Source organism: Ursus maritimus, unplaced genomic scaffold (genome assembly GCF_017311325.1).
Source record: "Ursus maritimus isolate PB19 unplaced genomic scaffold, ASM1731132v1 scaffold_6, whole genome shotgun sequence".
Lineage (NCBI taxonomy): Eukaryota > Metazoa > Chordata > Mammalia > Carnivora > Ursidae > Ursus > Ursus maritimus.
This window is the reverse complement of record NW_024426774.1, coordinates 25446688-25462572: the sequence shown is the minus strand read 5'-3', so window position 1 is coordinate 25462572 and position 15885 is coordinate 25446688. Positions and strand designations below refer to the sequence as shown.

Sequence of the window (15885 nt, the reverse complement as noted above, 5' to 3'; positions counted from 1 at the left end):
AAGAACACTAGACCCTCCTGAATTTGCTGCCCTTAAGACCAGAAAGATGGGTACAGTGTAGGTGTGGGGTTGGGGAGAGAAGATGGGTATGCTGGCAATTGGACATTTACTTTGAATTAACTTTTTAGTAATAACTTCAGGTTTTAAAGAATGTGGTCATGTTTAAATTAAGATATTTGCCATAACAACAAAACTAACTTTATTCTCAAACAGTACACTATGAAAAACTTAAGTCCTGACTTTTTGAGAAGTATAACCAAAGATAAGATACACTAAGAACTCTAAACATATAAAATTTAGTATGAGGGAAATCTGATGGTATAATACTTGCAAATAATGGGTTTCCCACTATAGCTAGCTATGGAACTATGAAACCAATACTGTGAAAATGAGAAAATTTTAATCTAATATATACCATTATTTAGCTAAGACAACCAGACACATTGGTAGCTACTCTACAATGTTCCCCACAAAAAAGTCCCGTGCTTGTTCTCTCATTTCTATCTCCTTCTAACATATCATGTTTATTCATTTCTCTTTTCCATACTGAAAAAGCCACTTATATCTTGCTTTAAAATTTGAAAATTTGTGGGACACCAGGGTGGCTCGGTCAGTTAAGCGTCTGACTCTTGGTTTTGGCTCAGGTCAGGATCTCAGGGTCTTGAGATGGAGCCATGCATCAGCTCCACAGCTTGAAATTCTCTGCCTCTGTCCCTCCCCCTCAATTCCCACCCGCTCTCTAATTTAAAAAAAATTTTTTTTTTTTTTAATTTGTGAGTTTAATAATGGCCATATTATTGCTAAACAGTTAAACCTGGGCAAATGAATAAATTTCTCTGGATTTCAGTTTTCTCATTTGTCCCCTCCTCATCTGTAAATTGGCAGGGGCTGAGGAGGAAAATTCAAATTTCCCTTTCTGAAATTATATTTACCTCCATGCTATGAAACTATCACTAAAATGTAGAGATTTTATAACACTCTGATAATTAATGGCAAGTAATTTAATGTGCTCAGTGATGTTGCTTTCTGAAAATACGAGCATGTCATTTTCCAAAATGGTACGAGACAAGGTGAGGGTGAGGAACCCTAAAGTAACATTTTACATTCATACATTTTTTTTTTAAACCAAGTATCCCTAGCAATGAAACAGGATTCCCATCTAGTGGCCAGCAGGGTAACTGCATGCTTACTGAATAGCACAAATGTTGTTAACACGGCTTGAGAAAAAAATGATCCTTGTTTACAAGGCAGCTTTCAAAATAACTTGGCTACGAAAAAAAAAAGTCAGAAAGTTGAGAGAGAGAATTTAAAATGAACACATTCTTCATACAAGGATTTTCCTATCTACCTACTTTCTCTCTTTAAGGGTTTTTATCATTCCTTTTGAAAACTGATACTGGAGATAAACTATTTTTTGTTTGAATTAACCCACCTTGAAGCTCTGGCTTCAAACTTACTGTTCTATAATTTTTCTAACAACTCTTATAAATTTAGCTTACTGAACTAAGTTCTTTCAAGAAAAATTTAAAAATACATACACAATACTGTTTGATACATATAGTTGGCCAACACCAACCTATGTTACTGATTTCATGTTAATCTAATGTACAAAACCAAATAAGAACACGATCAGATGTCTTTATTTTAGTTAGCATAAAAAGAACTATTTAAGCTTTAAATGTACTCAGCTATTTTAAGTAACTGGAACCATGTTGTAACATTTGACAAATCTGATTAACTTAGCTAAATATGAAGAGTTATACTGCCCCTGTGACGCCGCCAAACCAAACACTCAAAAAATTTCTCCATTCTTTCACTTATAACGAGCTCTTACATCTTCTCCTCCATCCATTTTCAGGCCAACAGAGAGAGGCTAATATATGAAAAGGTTATAGTATGAAAACTACTATTAGGTTATTAAGAATTCCTCCTGAAACAGTTAATTCACAAAAAAAGAAACACTAGGATTTTCTCCTAACAATCAAGTCTATATAAAGTTCCAGATACATACACATTCATAAGAGCATCCGAGAATTTTTAAAATTTTACAAGTTAATCTAAAACTAACATACTGGATAAATAATGCAAAGATATTATTATGCTACAAGTAAAAATGCTGAGAATTACTTATGGACTAAATTTAACAAATTTAATGATTAAATATAACCAGTACCTCTCTCAAAGAATAGGATCAGTGCCTCAATTACAGAACTGTTATGGAAAAAAGACTGTCCTTTCCCCTAAGGAATCAGTATGCACTCTTTATGTTGGTAATAATTTTGCAACCTGCAGTATTCTGTTTACCTCTGATGCAAAGATGTTCACAGCTAAAAGTGAAGATCAATTACTATGTGCAATTACTGCTCATCAGTATGGTCAGCATATTGTTAATCACTTAAAAATTTTGGCCAATTTTTAAACTTCTACCAAAATAAAACAGACTTATACCTAACCTGCTCGTTACAATGCAAGCCTTCTGATATGAGAACTTGAAGCCTTTCTTAAAAGAAACAAGGAGTAGACTCTGATATTCCTATCAATTTTTAACAGTAATTGAGAAGAAAAGTTAAAGGATTTCAAAGTACCTAACTTGTGCATTAGGAGCCAGAAAAGAAGGACAAAAAGGAGGTGGGAGAGGAGTAAGAAACAATATTTGATAGTTAATGGCAGACCAGTGAAAAGTAGAGCATAAATCACTGTATGTTTCTGTATTTTCTTGTCTTGATTGCCAGCATTTAAAAACATGTAACAGAAAGGAAATGTGTACTACTTGACTACAGCTCTTAAAAGAGCCTACTGCATTATGCCTGTGTTTCTGTATATTATCTGCTAGTGATGTAAGCAAACCATCCCTTGAATATAATGTCACAAGTGAAATCATTAGCACTGCTCTCACACTTAAATACCAACTTGCCAGACAGTCTATGAAATAAATGGTGTACTCTGTAAAAATGTCAATATTATGAAAGACAAAAGCTGGCAAATGTTTCAGATTAAAGGAGAAGAGATATGACAACTAAATAAAGCAGAAGAGTCTAGACTGGATACTTACCCTATCCCACCACCCAAAACTGCCAAAAATAATATTTGATAGGCAAATGACAAAACTGGAAAATGGACTATAGACTAATTTTCTAAACTTGAAATTCTTAAAAAGATTATATATATTTGAGAAAGGGAGAAAGAGAGGATGAGAGAGAGATTATGACAGAGCACAAGTGGTAGAGAGGGAGAAGCAGGCTGCCCATCGATGAGGGAGCCTGATGCGGGGCTCAATCCCAGGACCCTAGGATCATGACCTCAGCTGAAGGTAGCTGCTTAACCAACTGAGCCACCCAGGCACCCCCTAAAATTGGAATTTTACTAAGTTCCAAGAAAAATGACTAGATAATTTGTTCATATTTTAAAATGCTACTTAAAAAAACTAACATTTAACAAAAATTGATGATTATATAAGTAACATATTTACTAATGTAACATTAAGCTATATTTCCCTGAAAATTCATATTTAGAATATTCTAAATGAGCATACTTTTCTCACCAACTAAAGATCAAAATATATTCCAAACTCGAGAATAATTTTCTCTGATCACTGAAAACATCATTTAAGAGGTATGCTACCAAATTATCTGACCTACTTAACTAAGTCACTTTATATTAAACTTATCTTAAATATTATTTCAAAACAATTTGTTACCACATTCAAATATGAATGTATCAATTCCAATTATACCACTGGATAAGGTACCAGATTCCATGACATAAATCTAAACCCTGGGCTGAAAAAAAAAAAAAAATCACCTTTTACAGGTAAATAATAAGTCACAAAGGAAAGGTCAAACTCTGATTTATCATATTAAATTTCTAAAAAAGCTCCAAGATAATCAAAGTCTCTGTAATTCCAGATGGTTACCAAAATCAGTTTACTTATTAACATATATACTTCCCAGAAATTGCACCTTACATGAATACATTATTTTAAATAGTAAAAGTAGATAATATTGGATTTCCTTTTTGACCCTGAACCATAAACATAAAAGTGTTACACAAAGACTGAATTATAGAACAAGACAATTTTTAAAATTTTTGAGAGGATATAAGTTTTGAAAGTGAAATGATTAATAAAATGGTATTTCAATAATGTGGAAGGAAATAAAGAAAAACCTTATCTCACTTTATTCAATTTCTCTATACAATATAATATTAAATTTTGGCACCAATATCTGTTTATAGCTCTAAATATTTTACTTAATCAAAACATATACTGTGTATTTGACATCTACTTTTTAAAAAAGACAAACGTGATGTATGAAACAGGTCAGTGTAAAAACAAAATCAATCTAAATAATACATCACCTGAACATTTTTATGAAGAAGTTTAAGGTAGACTAGAGAACTATCTGTTTTTAAGCCCGATAAACTCCATGGTAGTAGAAGATAAGGGGCAATTACCCCTTTTCATTTTTTTTTTTAAGATTTTATTTTTAATTTTTTGAGAGAGAGAGAAACAGCCAGCGAGAGAGGGAACACAAGCAAAGGGAGTGAGAGAGGAAGAAGCAGGCTCCCAGCAAAGGAGCCTGATGCGGGACTCGATCCCAGAACACCAGGATCACGCCCTGAGCCAAAGGCAGACGCTTAACGACTGAGCCACCCAGGCGCCCCAATTACCCCTTTTCAAATACAAGTGGCTTTTTCCATCCATCCAACTGTGCATTAAACTACCAAGCACCAAACAGACTTCAAGACTTATTTCCATCACTTTCCTTACCTATCCTTCCTTAATAATCTAGTTGAATGTGTAAATGTCTATTTTTATAAGTAAAAATATGAATAAAGGCAGAGATAAGCAGAACAGATAGTTGAAGACAAAAACAAAAAACCTAAAAGTTCTTGGCTAAAAGGAGGAGATGTTAATTGCTTGTTTTTCTTGGCAATATCTGTAAACAAAATATAACTTCTATTATTATTATTTGGGAAAAGAATGCCAATTCTTGGAACTAATTTCACAACGATAACTAGTTTCAATTATCAGTTGCATACTGGCAAAGTAAGTACCTACAGTACTTTAATTATTGATTTTGTAAAAAATTAGTACTTATTAACAAGTACCTATGGATCAGAATAATTTTTGTATCTGCCTTTCTCCAAATTACCATCATCTGAAATTATATAGTGTTTGATAAAAACATTAAAATGCACAGAAGTTCAATCAACCATACTTAGGTGAGAACAGCGGCATGAAGCTGCCAGCCTCTGCCCTATTATTTTTAGTCATACATTATTTTTAAACACAGTATTTTCACAGGTTAAAACAAAGGGATAATGAAAACTTTTATTTTGTGTTCCAGAACAGATCACAACATAGTTATCCAATTAGGAACCCCTAAAAACAACTAAGTATGTCCAGAATAATTTTTAAGAAATACATCCATTAGGGGCACCTGGGTGGCACAGCGGTTAAGCGTCTGCCTTCGGCTCAGGGCGTGATCCCCGCGTTATGGGATCGAGCCCCACATCAGGCTCCTCTGCTATGAGCCTGCTTCTTCCTCTCCCACTCCCCCTCTGTGTTCCCTCTCTCGCTGGCTGTCTCTATCTCTGTTGAATAAATAAATAAAATCTTAAAAAAAAAAAAAAAGAAAGAAATACATCCATTAATCTCATACCTACATATACTGGAGAAGACTAATACCAAATACTTCAATTTTACTTATTATTTTAATACATGATAAAATAAGTCAACAAAGGACTAACAACAATGTGATTTACCTGAATCATTTCGTAGATAAGAGGACATAGCTGGGATGAGGCAAGACTGACTGAGCAGCTCTAGAAGTACAGAAGGAAGGGCATTACTGTTCTGGACTCGACTCTCATGAGATGACTGGGCTTCTCCATTTACTGCACCACTCACAGGATTTATATAACTCGCAAGAACCTAAAAATAAAAATTGTTGGGTTTAAATTGGATTTTAGCTTCACATACTTTAAAAGCCCACATTTGGAAGATATTCAATCTAAGTACCAAGAGTTTATATTTTCAAGTCAGTCACTGTCTATCTTTTAAATACAAGATATTCTTTTCTTCAGATTTTCAAAAGAGAAGGGTGTGCTTTTAGCATGATGGTATACCGTATACAGTCAGACATATAGAAAAAAATCCACCTAAGAACACAAACATAAAAACTTAGCAGCAATTCTGATATTATTTATTTTACTGACTAGATTCAGTTTACATTTTGAGAGTGATCTTAGAAGTTTATACTAGGATGAGCATATCATTCTAGAATTGCAGATAATAAGGGTCAAAGATTTGACCTATTTTAGTCAATTAGTTAATGCAGGAACTAAAACTAATATTTAAGCACCTCCCCTTCTCATACTGGTTCTGTGGGACTTTCCATTTGTTCAAGTTCGCCTGATTCTAGAAAAGTCATAAAACAATATAAGAAACAAAGATATAAATAATATTCTTCCTTAAGAGTCCAGATACAGCACTTTAGATCAAAAGATGACTGGAAAGAGGTAAATAAGGTACATGTTCCAGTTATTAGATAATTTCATCCTTGTCACTTTCCTCTCAGTGAAGAAGCTAACTGAGAGGGAAGAAATTTATAGTTATAAGTAGGGAAGAACAATCTTTGTCCAGTGGTATCTTAAATGCACTGAGAGCAAGGAGCATAATATATTTTATAGAAGTAGCTGAGGATGAGTTGGATATTCATCAATACTTGAAAATCAATACAAATATAAAAAAATAATTTAACTACTATCTCTGACAGTATCAACTCTGTAAACATACCTGCAGGAGACAGGTAACATGTTCCTCTTCCAGCCTCTGTTTGGTTAGGGCTTGTTCCACATCCCATCCGGAAGCTGTAGAGCCTGTTCCAAAGCCAGTCCCTTTGGCCCAATACAGCTGCTGTTCTTCTGTCGATGTAGGGTTATGAGAGCTTGATACCTGTGGCTTATAACGAAAAATGAAAATTTCTTACTATTTGATTTTATTTACCCTCAAAAATATTTATCAGTACAAACATAGTTTAGCTGCTATAGAAAATAGTCTGAGGACTCTTCAAAAAATTAAATAAAGGATTATTATGTGACCCAGCAATTCCATTCCTAGGTATTTAACCAAAGAAATAAAAAGTGACACTCAAATATAGGTCCATGTGTTTTCACAGCAAGACCATTCATAAGAGCCAAAAAGTCAAAACAACCCAAATACCCATCAATGGATGAATATACAAACAAACTGTGATATATATATATACATACAATAGAATTACTCAACCATAAGAAGTAATGAAGTATGATACATGCATGCTATTTTGTGGATGAACCTCAAAACCATGCTAAGTCACAGCAGACAGACACAAAAGATAACATACTGTACCACTCTATTCATATTAAATACCCAGAGTAGGTAAATACAGAGAGCAGAACACAGATTGGTAGTTGCCAGGGGTTAGGGGAAGGGGAAAATGGAGAACAAATGCTTCTATTTAAGAATAAATAAATAAAAATTTAAAAATATTTATCAGTAAAAGACGGGATAAAGACTACAGAGTCAATGACTCAAAATTAAATAGAGAAAACATGCAAGAAATAGGGATATGAGACATTTCCCTTAGGATGAATCCAGTACAAGCATATCTTAGGAGATATAGTGTCATATGTTTTCAATCATAGTAAGCAAGATTGCTTCTATTTCTAGTAGGAATAATTTTCAGTTTCTTTTTCAGAACTCCTTTGGTAAAAGAGGACATATTAAAAATGTGAACAGTATAGAGACAGAAGAAATTACTTAAGAATCACTGGCTTTTTTACATAACCTCAAACTCTGTAAAGTTCAATTCTTTATTACTATTTTTGTGGACAGTAAAATTAAAATTAATTCTATAACAAGAATTCTCTTTTAAAGAATTTTCACTAAATATATGATGTACACTCAAAAAACACTTGCAATTAAGATTAGTTTCAAGGGTTATTTAAAAGTAATACTAACGCTTTTCTTTTTCTTTAATGGGAATATTTTCTAAGGAAAAATACTACGTACAATACTTTCATAAATTGACCTGCAAAATAGTTTTATGGATCTATGACCGAAAATGCCACCTTTCACATTTTATAAGATAAACTGTTAAATGAATGGCAATTTCATTACCATACAAACAGTTAACAGAGTAACATTATTGATAAAAAGTTATTTATTAAAAAATTCTATAGGGACGCCTGGGTGGCACAGCGGTTGGGCATCTGCCTTCGGCTCAGGGCGTGATCCCGGCGTGATGGGATCGAGCCCCACATCAGGCTCCCCTGCTATGAGCCTGCTTCCTCCTCTCCCACTCCCCCTGCTTGTGTTTCCTCTCTTGCTGGCTGTCTCTATCTCTGTCAAATAAATAAATAAAATCTTAAAAAAAAAAAATTCTATAAAGTATAACATATACAAAGAAAAAACACAAAACAAGTTTAATGAACTGCAAAAACTCATTTAACTGTGCAGGTCAAGTATTAGATCACTGCACATAAGAAATTGCCCCTACTCCATTGCCTATTGATAAAACATTCAATTTCTCCACAAAGTTAATTATAATCCTGATTTTTTATACTCAATACTTCCTTACTCCTCTTTATAATTTTACCACCTAAGCATGAAACTCTAGACACTACAGTTTCAATTTGTCTAATTATGAACATTATATAAATGGAATCACGCTGTATATATATATATATATATATTCCACTATGTGTGGTATTTTAGTTGTGCTTGTGAAATGCATCGCTGCTATTATGTGCAGTTGGCTGTAGCCGTTTCCTTTCATTACCTAACAGTATTACGTTTTATCACTTTCTACTGTCTCCACATTACTTTATCCATCCTACTTATCTGACAAATGATGACAGAACAATATTTGGTATTGTGGTTTTTGGAATTTTACACCTTTTGATGGGTGTGTAGTTGTAGTGTATTAAAGGTTTTCATTTGTACTTCTCTGGTAACTAATGAAACAGATCATCTTCTCTTTTAAGTGCCCATTGTAGCATTTCACCTATTTTTCTATTGGGCTTTCTTCCTTTTCCTTTTGTAATTTTTGAAGCTCTCCAAATATTCTGAATATAAGTTCTTTATCAGATACACCCAACTATAGTCTCCCATATGGATTTAGGTATGGTGTCCCATTCTGTGACTTCCCTTTTCACTATCCTTAGTGTTTTCGATGAAAAAAAGTTCTAAATTTTACCAGAGTTGTTTTTTTCCCAATTTTTTTCCCTCACGGGTTATTAAGTATTCTTTTCAAGAAGTCTTTGTCTACTCTAAGATCATAAAGGTATCTGTGTATGCTTTTTGTAATAGGGCATTGTTATATTTTATACATATAACATATTTAAATCTATCATCTAGTTAGAATTTTTGTATATGGAGTACATTAGGGTTTAAAGATTCAATTTTATTCCACAAGAACATTTAAGTGACGCCACCATCATTTATTGATAAGTTCATACTCCATTATATTGCAGTTACTGTTGTCATATTAGATAACCAAACACACAGGGAATTAAGCCTCTATTGTTTGCTGAGCTTCTAATCTGTCCTTGTACTAATACCACAGCTTAATAATAAACTTTGATACATGACAGCATAAGCCTACTAGGTCTACTATTCTTTGAAAATGCCTTGGCTATTCTTTAGCCTTTGCATTTCCCAAAAAAATGTTAGAACTGGCTTGTCAATTTCCTCCAAAATAAATCAGAAATTCCATCAAACATAAAGATCACTTTGATAAGAGATATTATTGAACTGTTCTATTTTCTGTGCCCATGGAAATAAACATGAGCAAAGATCTGTTTATGAAAGACCAGTATTTCTTTAAAAAAAACTTCACATATTTCATGCATAAATGTCTTGCATATATTTTTTTAGATTCATTCACAGATATTTTCTCTCTTTGATGCTAAAAAAAATCTTTAAAAAGTTCATTTTATGTTTCTTGCTGGTATACAGAAGTAACTTATTTTAAATACTGAACGTGGATACTGTATCCTCATTAAACTCACTTATACCATTGATTATTTTTGGGTTTTCTAGAGACATAATCAAATCATCTTCAAATAATGAGGACTATTTTTTCTTCCCTTTTTTCCTTCTCTTACTGAACTAACTAGAAGCTTCAATTCAATAGTATGATTCTCAAAAGTTCAAGAAAGAAAAGGATGAGAGATCACAGTATAAATTCAGCATATCCTGGTATATGGGGAAGCTTAAGCCATTAAATCTTTGTTTTCAAGTAGATGGGTTAACTTATGGTTTCTAAAAGAGCCTAATAGAGAAGAAAGCACTTAGTTCATATTTTCTCTTTTAAATATCCTTTCAGAAGCCAAAAAGGAGCACATGAGCTTCTGAAATATTATTTCAGAAAAAAACCCATTCTGTACTCCATGAATTCGACTTAACTTTTTCATAATCTAAATAATCAAAACTGAACCTACCTCTGCTTGATTGAGACTAGAGTTTGGAACTCGTGGGGCATGGTGGCTCAGAGCAGAGAGGCAGACAAGAATGAGGTGTAGTGCTCCAATTTCCAATGCCATCCGCCTTAGAAGCACACCATCATCAGTTGTCAATGGTGTGGTGCTGAACAAGCTACGAAGGACATGGAAAGGAAGAGTTGGAAGCACATTGGCTGATGGAGATTGCAGAATATGACCTAGGTTAAGAAAAGAGAACTCAAAATTAAAAACATTTAAGAACACAATAAGGAATAATATACAGGGTCACAAATTATTATATATGATTATTAATTAATAATAAATAATAATTATTATATGACAACATAACATATATCATTAAATTTATTTAAAAAACAACCCAAAGACCACAAATGAATATCTGAAAATTTAATAATAAGAAGTGTCTGGAAAAACCTCTTTAAGACATATTTATAAACAAATAGTTGAGATATATTCATATAATTATATTAATATAGACTATATTAAGATTATTATAAACCAGAAATTGAACTGAAACCTAACAACTAAAATAGAAGCACTGAAAGTTCCTGATTGCCGTGGGAATAGTTTCAACCATGAACAGATAATGAAAGAGTGAAACTATTTTATTTGGTCTGTGATATAGTTTTCTACTACATCTAGCTTTAGAAAAGAATGTTAAATGCAAAAAACCCAAACCAAACCAAAATAAAAACCATCACTATATGAAAAGCAGATGAGACAACGGATACCAGAATTATACTTTTAATAAACATTCACTGTACAGTCACTAAAAAAAAAGGGTGAAATGGCATAAAGACAATTTTCTGCTTAGGGTTACACCTATCATTTTGTGACAGAGTGCCAAAATAAAATGTATCCCTTTATCTACTTAAACGAATTAGGTCAAGTAATTAGAAATTGTTGATCTGGGACATCTGGGTTTCAGCTCAGGTCATGATCTCAGCTCAGAGTCAGCTTGAGATTTTTTCTCCCTGGGGCGCCTGGGTGGCTCAGTCGTTAAGCCTCTGCCTTCGGCCCTCTCCCACTCCCCCTGCTTGTGTTCCCTCTCTCGCTGTGTCTGTCAAATAAATAAAATCTTTCCCTTGGCCTCTGCCCCTCCCACTCTGCTCTCTAATAAATAAATCTTTAAAAAAAAAAATCCCTGATCTACTGAAATAGGTATATACAGTTTATATATGAAACCAAACAACCAAGACTATTTAGTATGTAATTTAGTAAGTTATTAGAAAAACATTTAAAATAATGTCACCATTTTTTTTTAAAGATTTTATTTACTTGAGAGAGAGAGCGCGCGCACAAGCAGGGGGAGCAGCAGGCTGAGGGAGAAGCAGGCTCCCCACTGAGCAGGGAGCCCAATGTGGGGCTTGATCGCAGGACCCTGGGATCATGACCTGAGCCGAAGGCAGACGCTTAACTGACTGAGCCACCCAGGTGTCCCAGTGTAGCCATTTTTGAAGAATCCCATCAACATGAAAATTCAAAAGAAAAGAATGTGTTTCATAAAATATGTATTTTGAATATTTAATAGCTTCAGAGTTCTAGGATCCATGAATAAATTCACAGTTTTATTAGATTAAATATATTTTGTATATTTAATTAAAAGGGTTTAACAGTATTCTAACTGGCATGTGACAGATTTCACCTCTAATCAAAACCATGTGATTTTGAAATTAAGAACAATTACTAATTTTCAAATGGAATGGTCATTAACTGAAGAATCACAGGTAAAATGATTGAAAATCTACTTGCTAGGCTACCTTATTACTTTTCTTTAATGTTCCCTTATATTAAATAAAATTGCCAGCCCAATGGAAACAATTGCCATAGCTTTTTATTATCATTCTGTAATATGATTACATTACAAAATATTATATAATGTTATTTTCCACATTCTGTTCTCTTTAGTCTAAACACTGCTTCCAGATTCACTTTAAGAAAGATTATCATCATATCATGACTTGGTTCATATGTTTTAATAAATTTTCATTACTGTTCAGAATAAAATCTGAAGTTCTTAATAAGACTTTCCATGATCCGTTATTGATAATAGCTTTTAGAATGAGCTCTCAGTGCTTTTTATGCAAATTTTCATCAGCTAACTTATCGTCTCTCACATAATCTGAGCACACAAACACTGCTCAAATCATCTTCTTTCTAGCTCATCTCAGCCTAAATAGACTATCCTTCAAGGCCCCACAAAAAATTACTCTGTCACTTCATTCACATAGCTGGGTAGTAAGCAAATAGTCTCACACCTGAGAGCCTTCACAATATACTGGACCTCTGCAAGTCTTCTGTAACTTGTTAAGTCTATGGTTTATATCTACTGCTTGTTGCTACTACTGAAGAACATTAGCTACATGAGGGCAGGATCTAAATAGCTGCTTCATTTTTGGCTGCCTCTGATGGTGCCCAGCAGTTTTGTAGACAGTAAATACATTTTGAATGAATAAAATAATGAAAATGAAGATTCTTTAGGGTTTGTTATATGTATCATTAGAACAAAACTACCAAGAACAAATGATCTAGTAGCTTTACTGTGACAGAAATAAGGAAGAACAGGCATTAATCTGAGTAACTTTTACATGTCCTACGTTAAATTTCATTAATAATTCTAAACACTTACTTCCTTCTCCATCATCTGTCACTCCCAAAACCAGTCGAAGAAGGCACTGGGCATGTTTTCTCTCTTTTAGTAGCACTTCAGCATAGCCCGGAAGACGAAGAAATAATCCGAAAGCAGCCAAAGAATGGGCAGGAATGGGAGACATGGTCTGTACTGCTGATTTGATGGGTGGAGGTTCAGCTGCAATGGTTTCTGGTGCTTCATAAACTAATTCCCCTGATTGTTCAATGGTCACCCATTCAAACTGATCACTATCTTTCGGCTTTTCCTGGGTGGTAGAAGTTACCACCGGAGCACTCACCTAGAGAAAAAGAAAATTTTTTTGGCTATTTGTGTGTTTCAACATCAGGTTCAAATTAAAGACCTGACTTTAAATGCTCTCTTTAAAATACAGGAATAAAAGGATCAATAAAGGGACTTATTTTTAAAAGCTTCCAAACATCAGAAATTAAATGATATCATGAGTATGGTGGTATCTGCCAAGTATCTCTACTTTAAAGTTAGATACATACATCCATACATTTACTTATTTATAAATGAAGTTACTATTTTATCCTTTGTAATTAGTTAAGAATCTGCAGACAGAGTCTTTGAGGCTATGTAAATATCTTGTTTCTCCCCAAACTCTGATTAGAATTAGCATTTTAAAAATTCTTGCCTAAAACAATAATTACTATTGTTTTCTATCATTCCTTGTACATTTATTAGTTGGCCCTGAACTGTAGGTAAAAATGTTCCCTTCTTCTCCACCTATTTATTCATTCATATATTAATCTACATCAGTATGGAACTAGGGTCCCTGCAGATGGATCAGGGTGGATCCTAAATCAATGACAGTTGTCTTCGATGTCTTTGACAACAAAGACGGCTGTGTGAAAATACAGGAAGAAGTTGGACTGATGCGGCTGTAAGCCAATGAATGTCAAGTGCCAGCAACCACCAGTATATAAGAAGAGACAAGGACAGATTCTTCCCCAGAGCCTGCACAGGAACCATGGGTCTGATGACAACCTGATTTCAGACTTACAGCTTCCCTACATGTAAAAGAATAAATTTCTGTTGTTTTAGGCCATTCAGTTTGTGGTCCTTTGTTACAGCAGCCCTAGGAAACTAATATACATATACTAAGTACATGAAATTACAGAGAATAATTTCCCTACTTCATTCAATAAAGTGCTTTGTAATTACAATTTTCCATGAGCCACACTCCCTCATTAATAAAAGAGCAATGAAAATACATACATCAATAACAGCAACATTAATTAACAGTAAAGAGGTTAAAGCAGTGTGTTTTTAAAACTATCTGATATAGAAATCGTACCTAAAACAGGAAAAAAGTTAAGCAAAAAGGCAATGCATTTGGGTAGTAGTATACACTACCATCTTACTCTCACATTTCCAGTAATACCCGTAATTAATATGCCTAAAGAAGCACAGAAATAAAAATGCTACTGTGTGATGACCAATAAAATCAAGGTAAATGCTGCAGCGTAATGAGCTTGGCATATGTGCTCGGTCTTCAGCGTTTCTTTGGTATCAGCTAATTCTCACAAAGCTCTATACAGGCTGACCTTTGAAAGACTTAAAAGATGCTCAAAGACTGTAAGGGAAAGGGTACTCCCAAAAGGTTAACACACGTGAGCTTTTTTAAAAAGCAAAAAAAAGAGAACAAAGGACTTTGCCATGGAATGATATATTCAATTAGGAATCTTATCTTACTTGTTGAATTACTTCTGGATATAGCATGGGTAGTCTTTCTGCAATAAGAGCCAGTCCACCCATTCCTGCAAAAACTTGTAATGGTGACTGAATGGGACAGGTTTCAAGTAAAGATTCATCCAATATCCCATCCATACATTCATCACTTGGAGTGAGAGCCTCATCTTCTGGACAGCTACCAAGTAAGTCTCCATGATCTAGAAAATTAAATTACAAATAACAAGTAAGAAAGGGTCTCGGGGTGCCTGGGTAGCTCAGCTGGTTCAGCGTCTGCCTTCAGCTCAGGTCACGATCCCAGGGTCCTGGGATCAAGCCCCGCATTGGGCTCCCTGCTCAGCGAGGAGCCTGCTTCTCCCTCTCCTTCTGAGCCCCTGCAATCATGCTCTATCTCTCGCTTTCTCTCTCTCAAATAAATAAAATCTTAAAAAAAAAAAAAAAGAAAGGGTCTCTTTTTATAATAATCTTTCATTTACAAAGCAGATCTTATTGTCACCTCTCTACTCAACAAAAGAGCATAAATATCTTAGGTTATTCAGACAAATCTTTAAGGCTAGATGCTACAATAATTTTTAAATGATTTCTGAATTTGCCTCTTAAAGTCCTGCTACTCAAAGTACAGTTATTAGCATATGAGCACTGGCATCATCTAAGAGCTTCCAAAATGTAGAATCCCAGGTCCCAGCCCTGACCTACTGAATAAGAATCTGCATTTTAACAATGTTCTATAGGTAATTTATAAGCATATTTTTTAAGTCTGAGAAGCACTGTCCTTTAGGGCATATTTGTAACTTACATTGTATGTAAAAATAAGAAAGTCTGCAGAGATTCAAAGCAAATACTAACGAATGTACATCATGTTCTGAAGTACCTAATTACGAAAAACTGAATACCAACAAAGACTTCTCATACTGAAAACTAAAAATACCATATTGATTTAACTTTGAATCACTCACAAAAGAAAACCAAAAAATTAGTAAGTTTACACATAACCAGATTCTATAAACACTAAAAATACCCCAAATAATCCT

General features: G+C 34.0%; 1 protein-coding gene across 2 annotated transcripts in view; it reads right to left on the bottom strand.

Moving 5' to 3' along the window:
* BIRC6 (baculoviral IAP repeat containing 6) overlaps window positions 1–15885 on the bottom strand; it is a 226625-nt gene that overhangs the window by 62186 nt on the left and 148554 nt on the right. For both annotated transcript variants that reach the window (XM_040623077.1, XM_040623076.1), the window contains exons 61-65: window positions 14858–15054; window positions 13139–13439; window positions 10489–10706; window positions 6800–6964; window positions 5767–5935 (exon numbers count right to left, since the gene is read on the bottom strand). In XM_040623077.1, coding sequence (XP_040479011.1) covers window positions 5767–5935; window positions 6800–6964; window positions 10489–10706; window positions 13139–13439; window positions 14858–15054 — 1050 coding nt within the window. The remainder of the gene's footprint in view (window positions 1–5766; window positions 5936–6799; window positions 6965–10488; window positions 10707–13138; window positions 13440–14857; window positions 15055–15885) is intronic.